Genomic DNA, 18,600 nt, shown 5'->3' with positions numbered 1-18,600 from the left:
TCCGCCGGGCAGAGCCGGCTGCGCAGCCCGGAGCAGGCGGAGGGAAGTAGCTCAGGACCCGCTCGACCCGCGGCGCCGCATAGTGAGGCAGGACGCTGAGCGGCCGGAGGAGGAGGAGGAGGGAACAGGCTTGTCCACGCGCCCTGCGCCGCCAGCCGCCCGGGAGAGCAACGAGGAGCCGGCGCCCTCAGCGCCCCACGGTCGCGCTGGAGTAATCTCGGATGCCCGGCCGCCGCCGCCTTCCCAAGTAGAGCGGCGGAGGGGAGTTGCGGCCAACTCGTGCGCTTCTCCTGCGCCACGGCAGGAGCCGGCGCTGCGCGAAACGCTCTCCTCGCGGCTCATGCTGCCCGCCCTGCGCCTGCCCAGCCTTGGGTGAGCCGCCTCCGGAGGGACCGGGGAGCGCGGCAGCGCCGCGGGCTCGGCGTGTTCTCCTCCGGGGACGCGGGACGAAGAGGCAGCCCCGGGGCGCGCACGGGAGGCATGGAGCGCTGCCCCAGTCTGGGGGTCACCCTCTACGCCCTGGTGGTGGTCCTGGGACTGCGGGCAGCACCGGCCGGCGGCCAGCACTATCTGCACATCCGCCCGGCGCCCAGCGACAACCTGCCCCTGGTGGACCTCATCGAACACCCAGACCCTATCTTTGATCCTAAGGAGAAGGATTTGAACGAGACGCTGCTGCGCTCGCTGCTCGGGGGCCACTACGACCCGGGCTTCATGGCCACTTCGCCCCCCGAGGACCGGCCCGGAGGGGGCGGGGGACCGGCTGGGGGTGCCGAGGACCTGGCGGAGCTGGACCAGCTGCTGCGGCAGAGGCCGTCGGGGGCCATGCCGAGCGAGATCAAAGGGCTGGAGTTCTCCGAGGGCTTGGCCCAAGGCAAGAAGCAACGCCTGAGCAAGAAGCTGAGGAGGAAGTTACAGATGTGGCTGTGGTCACAGACCTTCTGCCCGGTGCTGTACGCCTGGAACGACCTGGGCAGCCGCTTTTGGCCGCGCTACGTGAAGGTGGGCAGCTGCTTCAGCAAGCGCTCGTGCTCTGTGCCCGAGGGCATGGTGTGTAAGCCGTCCAAGTCTGTGCACCTCACGGTGCTGCGGTGGCGCTGTCAGCGGCGCGGGGGTCAGCGCTGCGGCTGGATTCCCATCCAGTACCCCATCATTTCCGAGTGTAAGTGTTCCTGCTAGAACTCGGGGGCCCCCTGCCCCACCCAGACACTTGATGGATCCCCACCAACGCCTCCACACCGCCTCCAACCAGTTCCACCACCCTCTAGCGAGGGTTTTCATTGAACTTTTTTTTCTTCTTGGCTACAGAGACCCGGCTTTCTGGTTCATGTAATGCACTGTTTAACTGTGTAGGAATGTATATGTGTGTGTATATACGGTCCCAGTTTTAATTTACTTATTAAAAGGTCAGTATTATACGTCAAAAGTTACCGGCTTCTACTGTATTTAAAAAAGAAAAGCAAGCAAAAGGAAAAAAAAAGAGCAGAGAAAAGACAGACTTATTCTGGTTGTCGGTAATAATGTTAATCTGCTATTTATATCCCAGTGCCCTTCGCATGGCGAAGCAGGGGGGGGAAAGTTATTTTTTCTTAAAAGTACAAAGAGATGGGGAACTTTTGTAGAAGGACTTTTTAAAAAGCTATTTTCCATTCTTCGGAAAGTGTTTTGATTTTCCTTAGACCTCGAAGAAGCTATAGAGTTCAATGTTATTTTACAGTTATTGTAAATATAGAGGACAAATGGAATGACTAATCATTGTAAATTAAGAGTATCTGCTATTTATTCTTTATAATATCCCGTGTAGTAAATAAGAAAGAAGTACAGAAAAGGATTAAAGAAAACCACTAAAACCGACTGGGCTCGACACTGATTCACTATGTTGGTGATTGATGGGGGCGGGGAGGGGGGGAGGATGCCGCCGCGCTTACTATTCCTATTGGGAGACAAGCTCATCGTTCGGAACTCCCCTCCTGTGGGGTGATGAAGGTGACTGTAAAATTTTCAGTGTGGGTGGGTGTTATTCTCAAACCCCATTTTTTAAGTATCATGTGGCCTCCACCGAGTCTCCCTGGGTACCCTCCCCCGTGACACCAAAGCTCAGGCCTGTGGTGACCTCGACACCCAGCCGGCCCCCTGGAGCTGACCCCGAGCTGGGCCGATGAGGGAGGGAGGAAGGGGGGCGGCTGCTTTGTCCAGGCTGACAGGCCCTTCACAATGGGGACACGTGTCTTTCACACCTTCCCTGGGGGCGGAGTGCCGCTGAAACTTGACCCCCGAGGAATGGGGGGGGGATCAGAGCGCGCCCACCCAGATCCCGCCACCCCTCCCTCCTTGCACCCCCACCACAATATCCAGCCCTTGTTAACCCTTTGCATGCCCGGAAACCGAGGTGGTTAGTGCTAAAGCGACCCCTTGAATTCAACTACATACAACCTCAGGGATCCTGCTGGTCTGGGGCCCCCACGTCCCAGGCCCACAGCTGACGTGGGAAAGATGTTTTGGATATTTGACACTCACCTGGGCCTTCTCCAGGACCTAAGGAAGACTCGGGTCCCGAATTTCAGAGGGGTGTGAATTTGGGTACACTACCTCTGTGACCTGCAGTTGAACACGACCCTTTCCTGGACACTTACTCGACTTGGGGGTTGAGAAGGGAGGAAAATTCAGAATGGAATCTTTGCGCTTTAGGATTAGATGGACGCAAAGTTACCTCTCAAAGATTCAGACAATATCACTGCACCCCAACCCTTAAAACTCCAACTTCTTGGGACTAGCTCTAGACTCTCTCGCGTGCATCCCTCCGCCTCAATCCCCAGGGGCGCCCATCCACACAGCTCCACGTGGGCCGGCTTCCTGACACCGCTCCCCGCTCCTTTTATTTATCTTGGACTCTACAGTTGCTCTCCTTTGCTCCCTTCCCCACCCCCTTGCCACCTCGTCGCGCCTCCCTCCGGGCCTCGGGTCCTCCGCTCCCCACCCCACCCCACCCCCAGTCCAGAGTCGCTGCGAATCTATGCTAATTATTTCAAACCTGCGCCCGAGTCCCCAGCTCAGTCTCAAAGCCCCGGGCCCCGCCCTCCCTGTCCCTCCAGCCCGGCGCTTTCTTCCCTCCCGACGCAGCCTCGGTGGCTCCTCATTTCAATAGCCTGGCCCGGCAGCCGGAGCCCCCTCCCCGGCGCTGCCTCCGTCAGTCGTGGGACAGACGTTAGGGTATTCATTAACTGGGAGCCGAGGAATAACGGCATTATTCCCCCCAGAGAGGGCACCCTGCCCCCGCGACTATCTGAGGCTTCATTGTAAAAGGATTAAAAGTTAAAGACCTCCATCTTATGATTCTTTCATTTAATCTTTCTGGCGCCTGGGAGACATGCTCGATGGATGATGGCTTTTAAAATATTCCTAATGTCGGCTACCTTAAGACTCCAAGCCGGGCAAACAAACGTAATTTATTTCCAGAAGAAAGAGGATATTGAGATGTTTAAGTTTATGAACCGCCTTCCCCATGTATATTTGTTAAGTTCTGACAAATACCCAAATAACGTTAAAAATCAGCCATTCATCACTTATGAATTTATGCAAAACTTTCTGTGCCCCGGGCCAATATTTTTGTAGACAGAGTTTCACTTGCGAGGGGCGGAGGACGTGGGGAGGAGGGACGAGGAGGGGGCTTGGGGGGGGGCAAAGCAAGAATTTTCATGCCTGGTAAACACGCGAATTATGCGAAGAGAGTTATTCCCAGCTGGGCGGGCAGCCAAAACTCGGAGAGCGCGCGGAGGCCAGCGCCCCCACCCCCACATTGGTAATGTCATTGGATTACAATGCGAGGTCTTCCCTCCGCGAAGCCCCCTCCTCCCGCCTCGGGCCCGCCTGCCCGCACCCCTCCCCTCCCCACCCCTGCCCACTTGGAAAACCCGCTCGCAGCCGGCGAGCTTCTCGGCTTTCAGAGCCAGGAGCCAGGGTGAGCTGGGAGGACCCTCGCTGCAGACGTGACGGACCACAGACCACCGCACTGACAGACCCGAAGGGCTGGCTCAGGGAGGCTCCGCGCTCACACAGAGAACCCTACAGGCCGCCGGCGGTCCCAGAAGAAGAAGGCAGGAGGCGCTGGTCCTGAAAAGAACACGTGTGCCTGATGATGCGCGGCCCGGGCCACTCTCTTTTCCTATTACGATTAGTATGGATACTATAATACTAAGGGAAAGAGCTGTAAGCAAAGAGGCAATGTCCCTGCAGTCACCTACTGCCTGTCTCCTAGGAGGAGAAAAACTGATCTAGGAGTCCTCTCTGAACTGATGCAGACAGTGCATCCCCCATGGAGGGACAGTGTCTTCCCTCGTGGAGAATTATGACTATTACAGACACATCGTCTCTGACAAACCCAGCACCCACAAAAGTGCAGAGGGGTGTCGGGATAACCCGGCACTCCCATCTGTAGTGTGAGGGTTCCCTCTCTTTTTCAATTTCTTCCCTTAGTTCCTGCCACCCTTTCAACACCTAGCCACCATTTGCACTCAAGGAAACTGAGGTCAAATGTCCACGGAAGGCCCCACGGCCCCCAGAGTCTGGGAACGGGATCTGGCTCCCTGTTGAGACAGAGAAGCCGGAGGTCCATTATCAGTCTTGCTTGAGACTCCTGGGAAAGGGGGTTGAAGCTTGGTGGCAGCTGCAGGAGGAAGCTGGCTGTGTATTAAGAGCTCTTAGCCGTCCTAGAAGGGGACAGCAGGGGGAGGGCCCAGCCCATATTGGGATTTTGAAGGGGTGATTCATCCTTTTTCTTTAATGCTCTTGGAATGTTAGGGCTGGAGGGGAGCTTAGATTCCAGGGCCCACCGTTCAATTTGCTGATGAGCAGCCCTCTCCTCAGCAGCCGCATGCTGACATCACGTAGACTAATACCCTTGGCTTTGACCAGTCTCTCTCTCTCTCTCTCTCTCTCTCTCTCTCTCTCTCTCTCTCTCTCTCTCTCTATCTCTATCTCTATCTCTTCTTTCTTTTTCCTTGTTCTTTAAGAAAAGGTATTTGTGGGAAAGAGTTCCCAGCTGACACCATCCCAGAGGCTCCTCAAGCTGACAGGATTATGTGTTGTACCCACTCAGCAGCCAAACACTAAGAGCTTGTTTTATACCAAACAACTGAGCTAGATAGACCCTTTGGGCCTGTTCTCACCTGAACCCAATCATTTCCAAATAAGGAACGTGAAGCTCAGAGAGTTTAAACATCTTGCCCAAAGCCGCCCAGTGATACATTTATAGTTCAAAACCCAAGGCACTGCCAAAGTCCGTGCCCTCTCCTCAAGAGTTCTTTCTTCCAAGGACTTGAACACCTGTCTTGGGACACAGTGTGCGCCCTTCCACATACAGGTCAGCCTCAGTGCAGGCAGTTTGTGTATCCTTTTACAGATCAGTACCTCCCCATTTTCCCATCCCACACAAGGAGATGACCAGGCAATCTGGGATGAGAAATGAGTGAGATTCAACGGAGTGGAAGAGAATTTAGACCATCAAGTGGAAAGACCAGAGAAAGGAAGGCTCACAGCTGCCTGGACAGCCAGGGAAGGTGTTTGGCTAAAGTCTCGGGAAGCAAGTGGAAAGTCAACCATCTGCACAGGGTTGGGAGAGAAAAGGGTGTTTGGACTGAGAGAAAAGAATACGTAAGTAAAGGAATAGTGTTGGAGAAGTATTTGTGTGTTTGGGAAATAGCTCAAACTTTAGCATAGGCTGGATTCCTGCCGAGAAAGCAAGCAAGAAAGTCAGAAAAGCAGGCTGGAGCCAGAGGAGGGAGGATTGTGAATGCCAAGCCCCAGCCTTATTTCTCAAGCAATAGGGAGAGCCCTTGAATAGGGCAGAGAGACCACTTGGGCCCCACAACAAGAGGAATCATTTATTCATTGAATCAACATTTGGGGAACACTATTCTGGCTATGTATTAGTATATACAACAAGCAACGTCAAAATCGAAGTCTTAACCATTTAGCTGTGCTCGTGATTCTATAGAAGAGTTCAACCACTATAGGCACGTTGTCAACTGAGCACTGACAGACTGACTCGCAAAAGGGCAATTAAGCACACGGCTGTGAGCCAGCTCCACCAGCATGCTAAGCAGACCCCCACATTGGCTTCTCCATGTGCTTTGGGTTTTCTCACAGCATAATGGCTTCAGGACAGCTGGACACACTTGGCAGCTCGTGGCTCTGAGAGAAAGTGTCTCCAGAGGATCAGATGGTGACTGCAAGGCATCCTCTGACAGTCATGAAAGTCTTGTGACACCACTTCAGCTTCGTCTACTGGTTAGGCAAGTCTCTCGGGCCAGCCCAGATGCAAGGGGAAGGACACCAACCAACCGTTACCTCTCCACGGAGGAGCAGGGACAAATTGTGGTTGTGGTAAGCCACTCTCGTTAAACACTGCCCTAGGCAAGAGCTGTTGAGTTTCCCCAGACCCAAACACAAAAAAAGAGTCGTTTCTAATTGAAGTCTGGCACCATGTGCCAAGAGGGATAGGAGACGGCGACAGTGGCTGCTGGAAGACTGGCTACGGAGGACCTTGCGGAAGCCCATGCTTGAGGAGCATCAGGGCCAACGAATCCAGATCTTGTTGGCCAGAAGGCTGGAGAGGACTTGGTGACTGATGGCTGAAGACCTGATGGCAAGACACCATGTCTAGGTGGTTGCTGATGGTCCAGCCTGCAAGGGACCAGCCACAAGAGGGGATCTCAAAGGCTCGCACTCTGGTCCTCATCTGTCCGGTTCCACTCTGTGACCAATGCATGGCACTGAGAAGTTGGTCATTTAACACTAGGCAGAAGGAAATGAATAGCGGTCCATAGGATGCCATGGTGAGTCGTTCAGCCAGGGATTGAGGTAGGAAGCATCTTTTGGATTTCCACTTGCAGAAAACGAGGGAAGGGGTAAAAGCGATGAATGGAAGACACGGAGACAGTCCTGTGAGTAGAAGGAAGAGTGCTCTTAAAGGTCCTCATTCAATCCAAGATGTGAGGATAGCACGGCCACCAAGTATACTATGAATACAACCCAATAGGAAATGGTAAAGTTGCTTAGCATATTGAGTCCCATTTGGAAGGGTGATACATAGTTCTCAAGCACGGACTTTGTATAGGACAACATTGTATCATAGTATCAGAAGGTTAGCCTCCCCGGAAAGGGAAGCAGAACCCTACATTTTTGATAAAGTAATGATTTTCCGGCATTTGGAACAAACCGTCTCCTTTAAATAGCACACATGATCTTTGGCTACAGAGCCCACCTCTCCCTGTTGGGTGTGTCAGTCATTTTAGTGTCTACTGAGACTACTGTAGGCATTTACAGTCGGGGCCTTTTTATTAAAGGGGACTGAAATTCAAAAGCATTTTGATTCTTTTGAAATTAGGTGGAGAGAAGGAAACCATACGTAGGCGATGGAAAGGTTTTGAGGGGAACATTATAGAAGTACAGCAATAGCATCAGCTTTCTTTAATTCTTAAATGTATGTTGATGTGCATGTACCGTGGGATTGCAGTACCTGAGAAGGCCAGTAGGAGGCATCAGATTCCCGGGAACCAGAGTCCCAGGCAATGGCTAGAAGTCTGAAGCAGGTGCTGGGAACCAAACTGGTCTGCTGCAAGAGCAGCCAGTGCTCTAGATCACCAAGCCAGCTCTCCAGCCCCACGGTGTTAGAATTTCAAATTTTCAAAATTATTTTAGGCAGAATGAGACAGAAGAGCTCCAGAGGAAAGGAAACAGGTCTGACCCAGCTCAGAGCTCGACCCACAGCAGTGAACCGGGGCGACAATGCAAACCAGAGTGGCTGCCAGGGAGGTTGGGCAGCAGGCAGGGCACTTACTGAACTCTTCCCGGAGTGATGGAGGCGGTTGAGCTTGTGTCCTCCGCTCTGGAATATCTAGCTGCTGCTATGCCCTATAGCTAAGGTACGGAAGGCAACCCTCCATCAGCAGACACTCGGCAAATCTATGCACGGAGAATAAGGAAGACAGTGGGCATAGACCCCTGCTTGCAGCAAAAGGCCCTGTAGTCACTGGCTTTGGCCACTGCTTCCAGCCCGTGTTGCAAAGGACTCCCAACTGTTGTGGAATATATTCAGTGAAGGAAACAAAATTAGTCAGGCAAGGGAAATAGCCTTCCCCATTTTACAGATTTCAAAACCTAGGGCAACGGGATGCCGAAGAGACTCCCCAGATCCGGCTGCAAGTTGAGGGTGAAGGCAGGAGTTCAGAGGGGCAAGGGCTCAGAGCAGGAGAGGCAATGAGCTCAGAGCTCCCTGAGTTTATAATTCTAACTATGCTCTCTCCTTCCGGAGTCACCCCAGCTCCAATCCATTCTCCACGCTAGAGCCTGGGTGACCTTAAGATACGCATGTGGACTTGTCACTCCTTGCTTGAGACCTCTCAGAGGCTTCCCATTGCTGTAGGATAAAGGGCAGATTTCTTCCCAGACTGAGCCCTCTCCTCCCTGGCTCCGGGTTCCATCTGTACAGGAGGATTCCCTAGCCCCATAGCTTCCAGGGCATTTGCACCTGCCATAGCCCTTTTCTGGGATGCCTTCCTATGCCACGGGTGTCCTTAAATGCCACTATCCTTCAGATCTCATCCTTGGGAGGGTGCAAATCAGGTCCGCTCTACTCCACACTGTCTCAACTGTCTGCTTTTTCTTCATAGGACACACCAGACTCTGGAGTTGGCACTGTCACATATTGTTAAGCAGGATATGTTATGAGAACTGCTCTCTTATGTGATTTTTTTTTACTATTGTGTTACCATCATAGAATGTACTTACACAAATCCAGATTCAGCTGTATACACAGTCCTTTGACATTATATGTTGCCTTATACAAAGTTCATACTCAAGAATTAGACAGTCAAAAAAAAAAATGTCATGGAGCTGGGAGGAGCTGGAGGTGTATCTCACTGAGTACAGTGTTAGCCTAGCATGTAAGAAATCCAGAGTCCCCTAAATCATGCATAGTGGTACATTCCTGCAATTCCAACACTTGGGGAGGTAGGAGTATCAAAAGTTCAAAGCTGTGGGCAGAAGAGATGGCTCGGAAGTTAAGAATAGGTGTTGCTCTGGCTGAGGACCAGGGTTCGATTCCCAGCACCCTCATGGCGACTAGCAACAGTCTCTAGCAAGGGTTCGAGGAGATTCAACACCCTCATGCAGGTTTCCATAGCTACTGCATGCATGTGGTTAATAGATACAGATGCAGGCCAAACACCCACACACACACACACACACACACAAAAAAAAATAAGAATAAATAAATCTTTAAATAAATTCAAGGGAATCCTTGGCTACAAACAAAGGCTGAAGCCAGCCTGAGGTACATAATACCCCCCTCTAAAAGGAGGAGGAGGAGGATGAAGAGGAGGAAGAACAGGAAAAAGGAGGTGGAGGAACATGATTGAGTTACAAAATATTCTCGTAATTTTTTAAATTAGTTTGTGATTTTTGTGTTGAGCTTTGCTGACAGCTATCCTGGAACACATGTGGCCCACAGACTGCCTGTTGGGCACACCTGTTAGGTCAATCACTCCACAGAGCCTCTTGGTACTGTTGAGGGAAATGGCAAATCCGAAACGGGCAAGTCTGTTACAGAGGTGTGTGTGTTTGTGTTTGTGTGTGTGTGTGTGTGTTTGTGTGTGTGCACGTGCGTGCGTGCGTGCGTGAGTGTGTGTGTTGCAGAGGTCAGAAAGGGCATTGAATCTCCTCAGAACTGGATTCACAGACTGTGTAAGGGACCTGAGGTGGGTGCTGGGACCTGAACCAGGTCCTCTGCTAGAGCGGAGCCAGCACTCTTAACTGCTGAGTCATCTCTCCAGTCCCTTTTCTTTTGTAATTGGCAGTATACTCTAAAATATTTATTGAGGAAATAGCATAGCAAATGCACAAACCAGGCATGTAGTCATTCATGCCCTCTCTTGAGCATCACACACTGGCTCTGACTGCATGCTCGGCTAGCAGCACAGTGTATGCGCTGGCATCAGCATCCCCACAAATCCACAAGGAACACTTGGCAGTGGCATGGCCAGGCCTATGACATCACAGGAGATAGAAATGTTTACGCTGCATCATAATCATACAAGATCACTGCCACGCATGCAGTTTATTGTGAACCAAAGCATTTCTAAAGCAGCACACGACTCTATTTCTAATTTAATTATCTGTTTCATTCATCCCAGTATCCCTGGCCACTAGTGAAGATTTTAGCCCTTATAGACATTCATTCTATATTCACAGGACTGCCTACACTGAAGAAAAAAGTAGCATTATTAGATCCCTTTCTTGGTGTAAGCCAGATTCCAGCTGGGCCTCTGAGCACACCAGGAGCTCAGAGCTCAGCCCCTGTTAAACAGTGATCTGGGGTAAATTGAAGAACATACTGAAATGTGTAATACAGGGCAGGGAGCAGATGACCCTAAGGTGACCCTATCAGTACAGGAGATAGTAGTGGCTCCTGGATTACCGAATCTGAAAGTCCTGTCTGACAGAGTAGGGAGAGAACGATAACCCCTTCCAACAAATGATGGGCCTCTTGCTCAATGGGAAATCACGCTGCCTGGAGATCGTGCCCTATCAGAAGATGCTCAAAGCGCCAAGTGATTTATGGGGAGAATTTGGAGACAATTTGCAGGGGCAAGTGAAAGAATCTCCTTTCCCCACATCTGAAACCCTAAAAGACGGGAGAGATTACCTTATCTGCCACACGGTTTAAACCTAACCTTTCATGCCCAGGGAATAATAAAACGAAGCCAGGACTAACTCGTGTCTATTGCTTTTCCGTTTACAAGGCTACGATCATAGCCATTATCTCTTTCAAATCCACATGACAGCTCATGGTCAGAATTTGATAATCATTTTAAAGATAAGGGGACTGACACTAAAAAGCCACTTGACCTGGAGGAGTTGGATCTGGGATCCATGGCTGTCTTTCAGCTGTGGGCCTTGGTGAAGGCCCACTGATTCCCCCAAAATGGTGGGATGTCCAGTAGGCTGTATATTTTTAGCCTCTCCCCAACTCCGGGGCTATATTGTCCCTCCCTTGATCAGGACAGAAGCAGCAGTAACCAGCTGTATACATGGGTATTCATTACCTAAGGTCTACTGCTGGAGGCCACACCCAGTGGCTTCTTCCTTTCCTTGGCTGATGCAAAGACTTGGGGTTTAATGCCAGTTTTTACTATTGTTTCTCTGTTGGTGACGATGGTGGTTTTAAATCATAAGCCAAGGCCAGGGATGTTGCTAAGTTGGCCAAAGGTTTGCCTACCATGCACAAACTCTGTTTTTGATCCCCAGAAATACATTAAAAAAAAAAAAAAAAACCAGGCATAGCGGCACATCTGTAATCCCATCGCTCAGGAGGTAGAGGAGACCCGAGAGTCTGAAGTCTAAGGTCATCCTAAGCTCCATAGGGAAATTCAAGGCTAGCCTGTGCTACATAAGACCCTATCTCAAAAAAATAAAAATTATAAGCTGAAAGGTGCTTGAAGGTAGGAAATCAAGGACCAAAGACAAAGCTGAAAAAGGGAAAAGGTTTAATCAGGATTCAGGAAACTGAAAAACTGATAAATTTGTCTCACATGAACCAAGGAACAAATTTAGTCCCAGCAACCAGCCCTGATTGGTTTTCATTTTAGAAATTCCCCTTTTCTGCTTATTGGCCCTTGACGAGCGATGGTAGTTAGTGGGCTCACCCAAAGTGACTCTCAGGTAGTTACAACGGAGTCATAGTCAGGTATGGACAAGGTCTCAACAGTCAGAGCCCTAAATGACATCTGTCTACTTACAATCCCTACAAAAATAGGAAAAACATGGGGTCCAGAAAGGGAAAATGACCTGATCATGTCTAACCTGAATCTCTGTCTTATCTGAACCCTTAAGGCCACACATTCAAGGGACTTCCCAGAAGGAGAAGCTCTACCAGACAGAGCCTATAGGGAAGTTTTCAGACTAAGGGATCTAGGGGGGCTCTGGCACTTTCTCTTTCTCATGCCTCAGGTATGAGGTGAGCGGCTTCGCTCCATGTAGACTCCCTAATATGATACTCTGCTTTACCAGGGGCCCAAAGCAACCAAAGGCCCAAAGCAATGGGACCCTCTAAAATTGTGAGTCAGAACAACTCATTTTTTCTCTCCAAATTGGTGATCTTTAGTGTTTGCTACAATAACGGGAAGGTGACACAAGGCTCGCATCAGAAATGAGGCAGTGGGGGCACTTCAGTGGGGACCAGGAGTGTCCCACACTCTTTAAGTTGGACAAGCTTTGGAAATGTCACATTTCAAGACCGGTTGTCCAAGGGCCAGGGACTCTGCTGCTATCTCACTCCTTCCTGACCTAGAAAAGCAAACACTATAGATAAGCTTCTGCTGAATGCTGGAGCCCAGAGGCAGCTTTGAACATGCTCAGTGCTGGTCCCCCTTTCTCGCTGGCTGCAGATAGATTCTCCTCAAAGTTCTGAGTCCACCATAGAGGGAATTGTCACCTTGGGATTCCTAGTACCCAAATCTCTGCCTCAGTCCAGACGTCATTTCTGAATTTCACACTGCAAAACCAACTGCCTTGAGAACTTCAGAACATCAGCTACACGTCCAGAGTTGAACTCTGACCTTGTTCTATTTGCTAGCTTGCTTGTTGAGACAGGATCTCACTTTGTAGCCTGAATGGCCTTGAACTCCCTATGGACTTAGAACCTCAAATGCACGGTAATCCTCCTGCTTCAGTCTCCTGAGTGCTGGGCCCAGGCATGCACCACTGCATCTGGTTCTAACTCTCTTTCTAAACCTCCTAATCTGAATAGTTTTAGATTTTTTTTCTCTCTCTTTTTTGAACTAATGGCTCTTCCATGAACACGGGTAAATAGTTCAAATATGTATATCTGGTCTACCCCTCACTAGCATTGCTTCCTCATAAAGTATCCTCCGACACCTCCTGAATGAATCTCCCCTATTTTTTCAGCCCTATCTTACTATGTAACTACAGCCTTTGTCATCTCTGACCCTCATCTTCACCATGGCCTGATAGCCCAGTTCTTTACCTTCAACAATGTCAATAGAATTGCCACTTCCCAGCACACCCTACAAAACTTACAGGATGCTGCCTTTACTGTAGAACCGTCACTGAATGTCTTAGCATGGTACCCAAGTCTTTGCAATTTCCAACCCCAATTCACCTTCCACTACAATCCACCATCATTTTCTACTCTGCCCAACCTCATCAGCAACATCCCAAATTGCCAACCCTTCAATAGTTCTGAGGTTTACTTACACAACTTGCTTCTCCTATATTGCCCATTGCCCAGTTGTAACCTTAAAACCTTAAGCCAAGGAAGACTTCAAGGCCAAGTTCACATGGTACCTCCTCAGCCCTTGGCCAGGCTGGAATCAAACTGACTTCATTTCTTTGTCACTCAAACTACAAAGTAAGAACCTGCTTCAAATAAACAAATGACTAGAAAAATAGAGTTAGACGTCTGTGCTGCTGCTGCTGCTGCTGCTGCTGCTGCTGCTGCTGATGATGATGATGATGATGATGATGATGATGATGATGATTATGATAAGTATTACTTGCCTGTCTGTGCTAAACACTGTCCAGGTACTTTATCTGCATGCTGTTATTTAAACTTCATCAGGAATCCTACGCGATATTACTATTACTGTGAGCTAGTTCACAGCAACTGGGTAACTTATTCAAGCACTTCTAAACATCAGCAAAATCAACTCAAAATCAGCCTTTGAAACCAATGTTCAGTCAGTCCATGGTTGCCCACTGCCTCTTACCAGTATTTACCAAACTACCAGAGAAATATGGATCATTATATTAGAGTTTGCTAGATGAACAGGGATAATAGAAAATGTGTCTGTCACGGTCCTACATGCCAGTCCTCTCTGGAAGTACCATCTCCCATGACAGACACACAGGGAAGTGTTTATCCATCCTAGGCATCTTTTAATCCAGTCAGGTTGGCAACCAACACCAACCGTCAACCAGCTGTACGTGTCTGGCTGTCTCTGTCTCAAAGTCCTTTGAGAGTATCTTCTATGTTTGATTCTAATTTTTTGCCAGATATCCAAACTCATGTTTAACATATAGTAGGCATTCAATAAACACGCGATGAAAGAGTAATTGAGTGACTAACTATGAAAGGGAGCTGGGTTTTTTCTCCTCACATCAAACCCAAATACCATTCGCTGGGTTGTTTAACGAACACTGGTTAATCCCAATTTCAACCTAAGGAGACCTTTTGAAGACATAGGTACCATGGAGCTGTTAAATACATAGACTTTGAAGTCAGGACTAGCTTTGTTCTGCCTCTCCCCAGCTGTGTGACTGAGTGATAATATTAATGACATCCTAAGCTCCAAAACCCTGAGCAAACACGAATCTGTTATTAATAATATGTGCTTCTCTGAAGAGCACTCAGGCTGTCCCCACCCAGATGGAGAGGAAATGAGAACTGCAGCCTAGAGATCCCTGGAGTATCTCTTGGGAGGCCTGTGGCACAGGCAAGGAGACTCTTCCAGGAGACACTCCTAAGAGGAGCAGGTCTCACGACAGGCACAACCCTCGGGAATCACACAAATTTATAGTAAGAAGACATAGAGAAGAGTTGAAGGTCATCAGAGTCATTTGTTTCAGTCACTGACTTCATGAGAGGTGAAGAACCCAAGATCTAGACAAGGGTAAAACAAACTGGCGAGCATGAAAGCTGGAGCCAGGTTCTAGCAACATTCAGGACCACTGACATCCCAACAGTACAATCACTTCTTTTGTTATTTTGTAGGGAGGGGTGTAATTTGACATAGAGTTTTGCTATACAGCCCAAGCTGGCCTCAAACTCATGATCCTCCTGCCTCACCCATCTACCTAACTGCTGGGTGACCCACCATGCTTCCCTAAAGTCACTTTTTGAAAAAAAGCTTGAGATGCGGGCAGAGGAGAGAAGTTACTTGGTAAAATGTTTGCTGTGCAAGCACAAAGACCTGAGTTCGAGCCTCAGCAGTCATGCAAAAAGGCCGGGTGTGGTGATGCTTGTTTGTAGCATGAGAACTGTAGGAGCAGATACAGGAGGGTCCCTGGAGCTTACTGGCAAGCCAACCTGCCTGAATAACCAAGTTCCAGGTCCCAGCGGGAGACCCTGTCTCCAAATAACAAAATGGATGGTATCCTGAAGAATAGGATCTGGAGTTGGCCTTTGGCCTACACATATGTGTATGCATGTGTGTAAGGGCACTTGTATCCATATACACACAAACACATAATACATAACAGTAAATAAATAGTGTGATATAATTATCTTCTTCCTTTGTCCCCAAGCGCAACATTTCTTCAAATATGGTGCCCATCAGACCCCACTATCCTACAAGTGCCAGAGAAACCCTTCTGTGGTCTACAAGAGAGACATGAAAAACATCTGTGGCCGGGCGGTGGTGGCGCATGCCTTTAATCCCAGCACTCAGGAGGCAGAGGCAGGCGGATCTCTGTGAGTTCGAGGCCAGCCTGGTCTACAAGAGCTAGTTCCAGGACAGGAACCAAAAGTTACGGAGAAACCCTGTCTCGAAAATCCAAAAAAAAAAGAAAAAGAAAAACATCTGTGGTATTGTACAACCCAACCTCTTTCATGCCCACAGACTCAGCTGCCTCCTCTTTGCCAGGACAGACTGTAAGCTGGCTCTCCAGGACTTGCTGCCTTGCTTAGTTAGACACTTTGAGATGTGGGCTTCCTAAGGCTAAGAGGCCAGCCCCATATCTGAATCAGGTCAACCCAGAAGGCAGAATGAACCGAGGTATGAAATGAGAGAGGCAGTACATTTGGAGAATAACCACAATCTCATGAGTCCTTCCATCTCAACAGTGGCGGGACCCATGACATGCCACCTCATCATCTGCTGAGCCCTTAGGCCAAGGTAGGACATACGTACTGTCCCCAAATGAAAAAATTCTTTCTTTCCCAGCTGTTTTCGCAGACAAACTCAATGAAAGAACTGTCGTTAGCTTGGCAGGTACCATGTATGAATCACTAAACATACTTCAACTCAACCCTCATAAGGCAAGGAAAAGGTGCTACACCTACAGAGGAGGAAACCAAGACACATGTCAGAGACCGAATGGAGCACAGTGAGAAGAGGGCAGATGTCGGATTCTCCTGGGTATTCTAGCCTCACAGTCAGGAACCTCCCTGCCCTCTCATCCTGGCAATGGGGGTTATCCTGTCTCCTCCATGGGGTTATCGCGTGGACAAAGACAGGTAAGAAATGGAAGCGCCTGGTGCAATGTCTGTGACATATGGACAGGAAAACAATGGATTTCCTGTCACCTGTGAGGGCTGAGAAAACAGTCAAGCAATAAATAGTGTGACAGGGCCAGGCTTCAGGACTTATTCTGATCAAATGTCCTCAAGTCATTGAAGATCATGTATGAAAGTATTTGTTCACCTATAACGATGTCCTTCTGATTGTTAAAATGCCAGGCCTTCCCCTTTTCTCTAGCTGTCATGCATTAGTGTACATAGGCACATGCACATATAAACACACATACATAAATATGCAAACACTATTGCTTTTGTTCTATTTTGTTCTATTATCTCTGCATTTGGTATTCATATCAAAAACTAAAAGATAACATGGTTTCCGTCTCTTCCCATACCCTAACTTTATGGTCAAGGTCAACTACCTGATTTAAAAGTATTTACAAGTTTCCAAATAGCCCAAAATTATTATTACAAGAAAATCAGTAAGTGATCACAAGTCATATACTATACCATGTTGTAAGAGAGTAAAATTATTCTAGGGAAACTGATACCGAAACTGTCATTTGAGATTGTGTAGCGCGTTTCTTCATTCTTTCCCCATTGACAGCAGAAAACACTAAGCCTGTACCCACTGAAGTCCAAAATTGGGAAGTGTTGAGTGTAAACCACAGCTAGCAAGAGTATAGAATTAAAACTCCCATCTCAACTTCTAGTAGTCTAATTCAACATCCGACTACTAAGAACCAATTAAGACCAGTGTTGCATCTGTAAAGATGAGCATTGAGCATATCTTTATGAGCTCTTGGTCCATCTCAAGAGCCTTACCGATGGAAAGGATCAATAACAATTAGTCAAGGAAGATATAGAGAAAGAGAGATAAAGTCTTGCTTGATATGGAGAATGACATGGCTCTAAGTTGAAAGAACTGAAATAGCTTGATGTGGACTGGGAATGCCACATGATTCAAGGCTACTGTAACAAAGATCATGAGTCTTGGAATGATAAGAAAATAAAAACTACAGTACAAGGAAATGGCATACACTGGAGGTTTGGGCCCATGCTTAAGAACTAGATTCTACCTCCAAGACCACTGGGAATCATCAGGATGTCCATGCAGAGGGCTCTTATATAAACCATCAGATAATAGATGTAAATTCATGGGGAAATTCTGTAAGTCATATGAGGGATATATTGGTATTAATAAAACTCTTCAAAGTCTAGTACTAAAATTGGAGGACCCCTTCAATAATGGAAAGATTGGAGATGGGAATGGAAATAAAGGAACTTCTCAAGAGTAAAATTGACGAGATTTGGTGATTGGCATGGATGGTAAATGGAGGGGAACCTTATCAAGGAAAATCTCTGTGCTCTTCTCATTAATAACCTTCATTATCCTCAATGTATTCCCATCCCAATATAAATCTATGTACATATTCATCATCCTGAGGCTTCCTCAAGACCTCAGACTTGGGCAGAAAAAGCATCCATGGACCAATCAAAGGGTTACATCCAGTTCTGCTTCCAATAGACAAGGTTCCTTCGGTATTTCCATTTAATTTTTGACCTTGGCTCCTCCTCTGAGGTTGAGAGTGTCTGGGATCATTCTCCAGTGTTTTCTAGCCCTATTTGTCTTCTTCAAACAATTTTTATGAAAGAAAATTTACTAATTAATTCATATACTTGTACATGATTATCCATTGAACACCCTCCCTATGCCTAAGCCTGGGAATCGAAAGGTGAAAAAGAGCCACCCCCCAGCTCTCAGGAGAAAGAATGGGATGCAAACATACACATAAATAACAGGCCACCGTAACGTGAGCTATGAGATCATCAGACATTCAGGAGGACTCTTTGGCCCAGGTTGGCAATGGAGTGGATCAGGAATTATTTCATTAAGAATGAGATAGATGATAGATAGATAGATAGATAGATAGATAGATAGATAGATAGATAGATAGATAGATAGATAGATAGTAGACAGTCAGATATTGAAGGGTGAATAGTTAGTCTGTGGGGGGAAAGGCAAGATATTCTAGGCTGCCATTACAACATTGAGCAAAATTCAAAAACCAAGAGACAGGATCAACTTGGGGAACTGAAAATAAGAACTGTATGTGATATACAGTTTAAACAAAAATTTCCCATCTGGCCTGATGATGCCATCCATCCCAAGATCCATAGACTTTCGAAAACAAACAAAAACACACGTGAAACTCCCTCCCCTGTTAGAGAAGCTCCCTTTGAGTTGTTGGTTAGGGCTGTCCAAGAGACACCACAAATATTAAAGGGTACTGCTGTTTCCTTTGGGTGCCTCCCAGAGAGGAAAGGTTAAGTCCGTATTGCCA

At 48.1% G+C, this 18,600-nt stretch overlaps 1 protein-coding gene across 1 annotated transcript; it reads left to right on the top strand.

The window, feature by feature from the left end:
• The first annotated feature begins 458 nt into the window (after positions 1-458).
• Positions 459-1,845, top strand: Nog (noggin). The gene has a single exon (XM_057775744.1). It carries the CDS (start codon positions 481-483, stop codon positions 1,177-1,179), a length of 699 nt encoding a protein of 232 aa, XP_057631727.1. The 5' UTR covers positions 459-480; the 3' UTR covers positions 1,180-1,845.
• Positions 1,846-18,600: the final 16,755 nt, after the last annotated feature.

This window comes from Chionomys nivalis, chromosome 7 (assembly GCF_950005125.1).
Source record: "Chionomys nivalis chromosome 7, mChiNiv1.1, whole genome shotgun sequence".
NCBI lineage: Eukaryota > Metazoa > Chordata > Mammalia > Rodentia > Cricetidae > Chionomys > Chionomys nivalis.
Note: the sequence above shows the minus strand (reverse complement) of the source record. Positions and strands in the feature narration are given on the sequence as shown.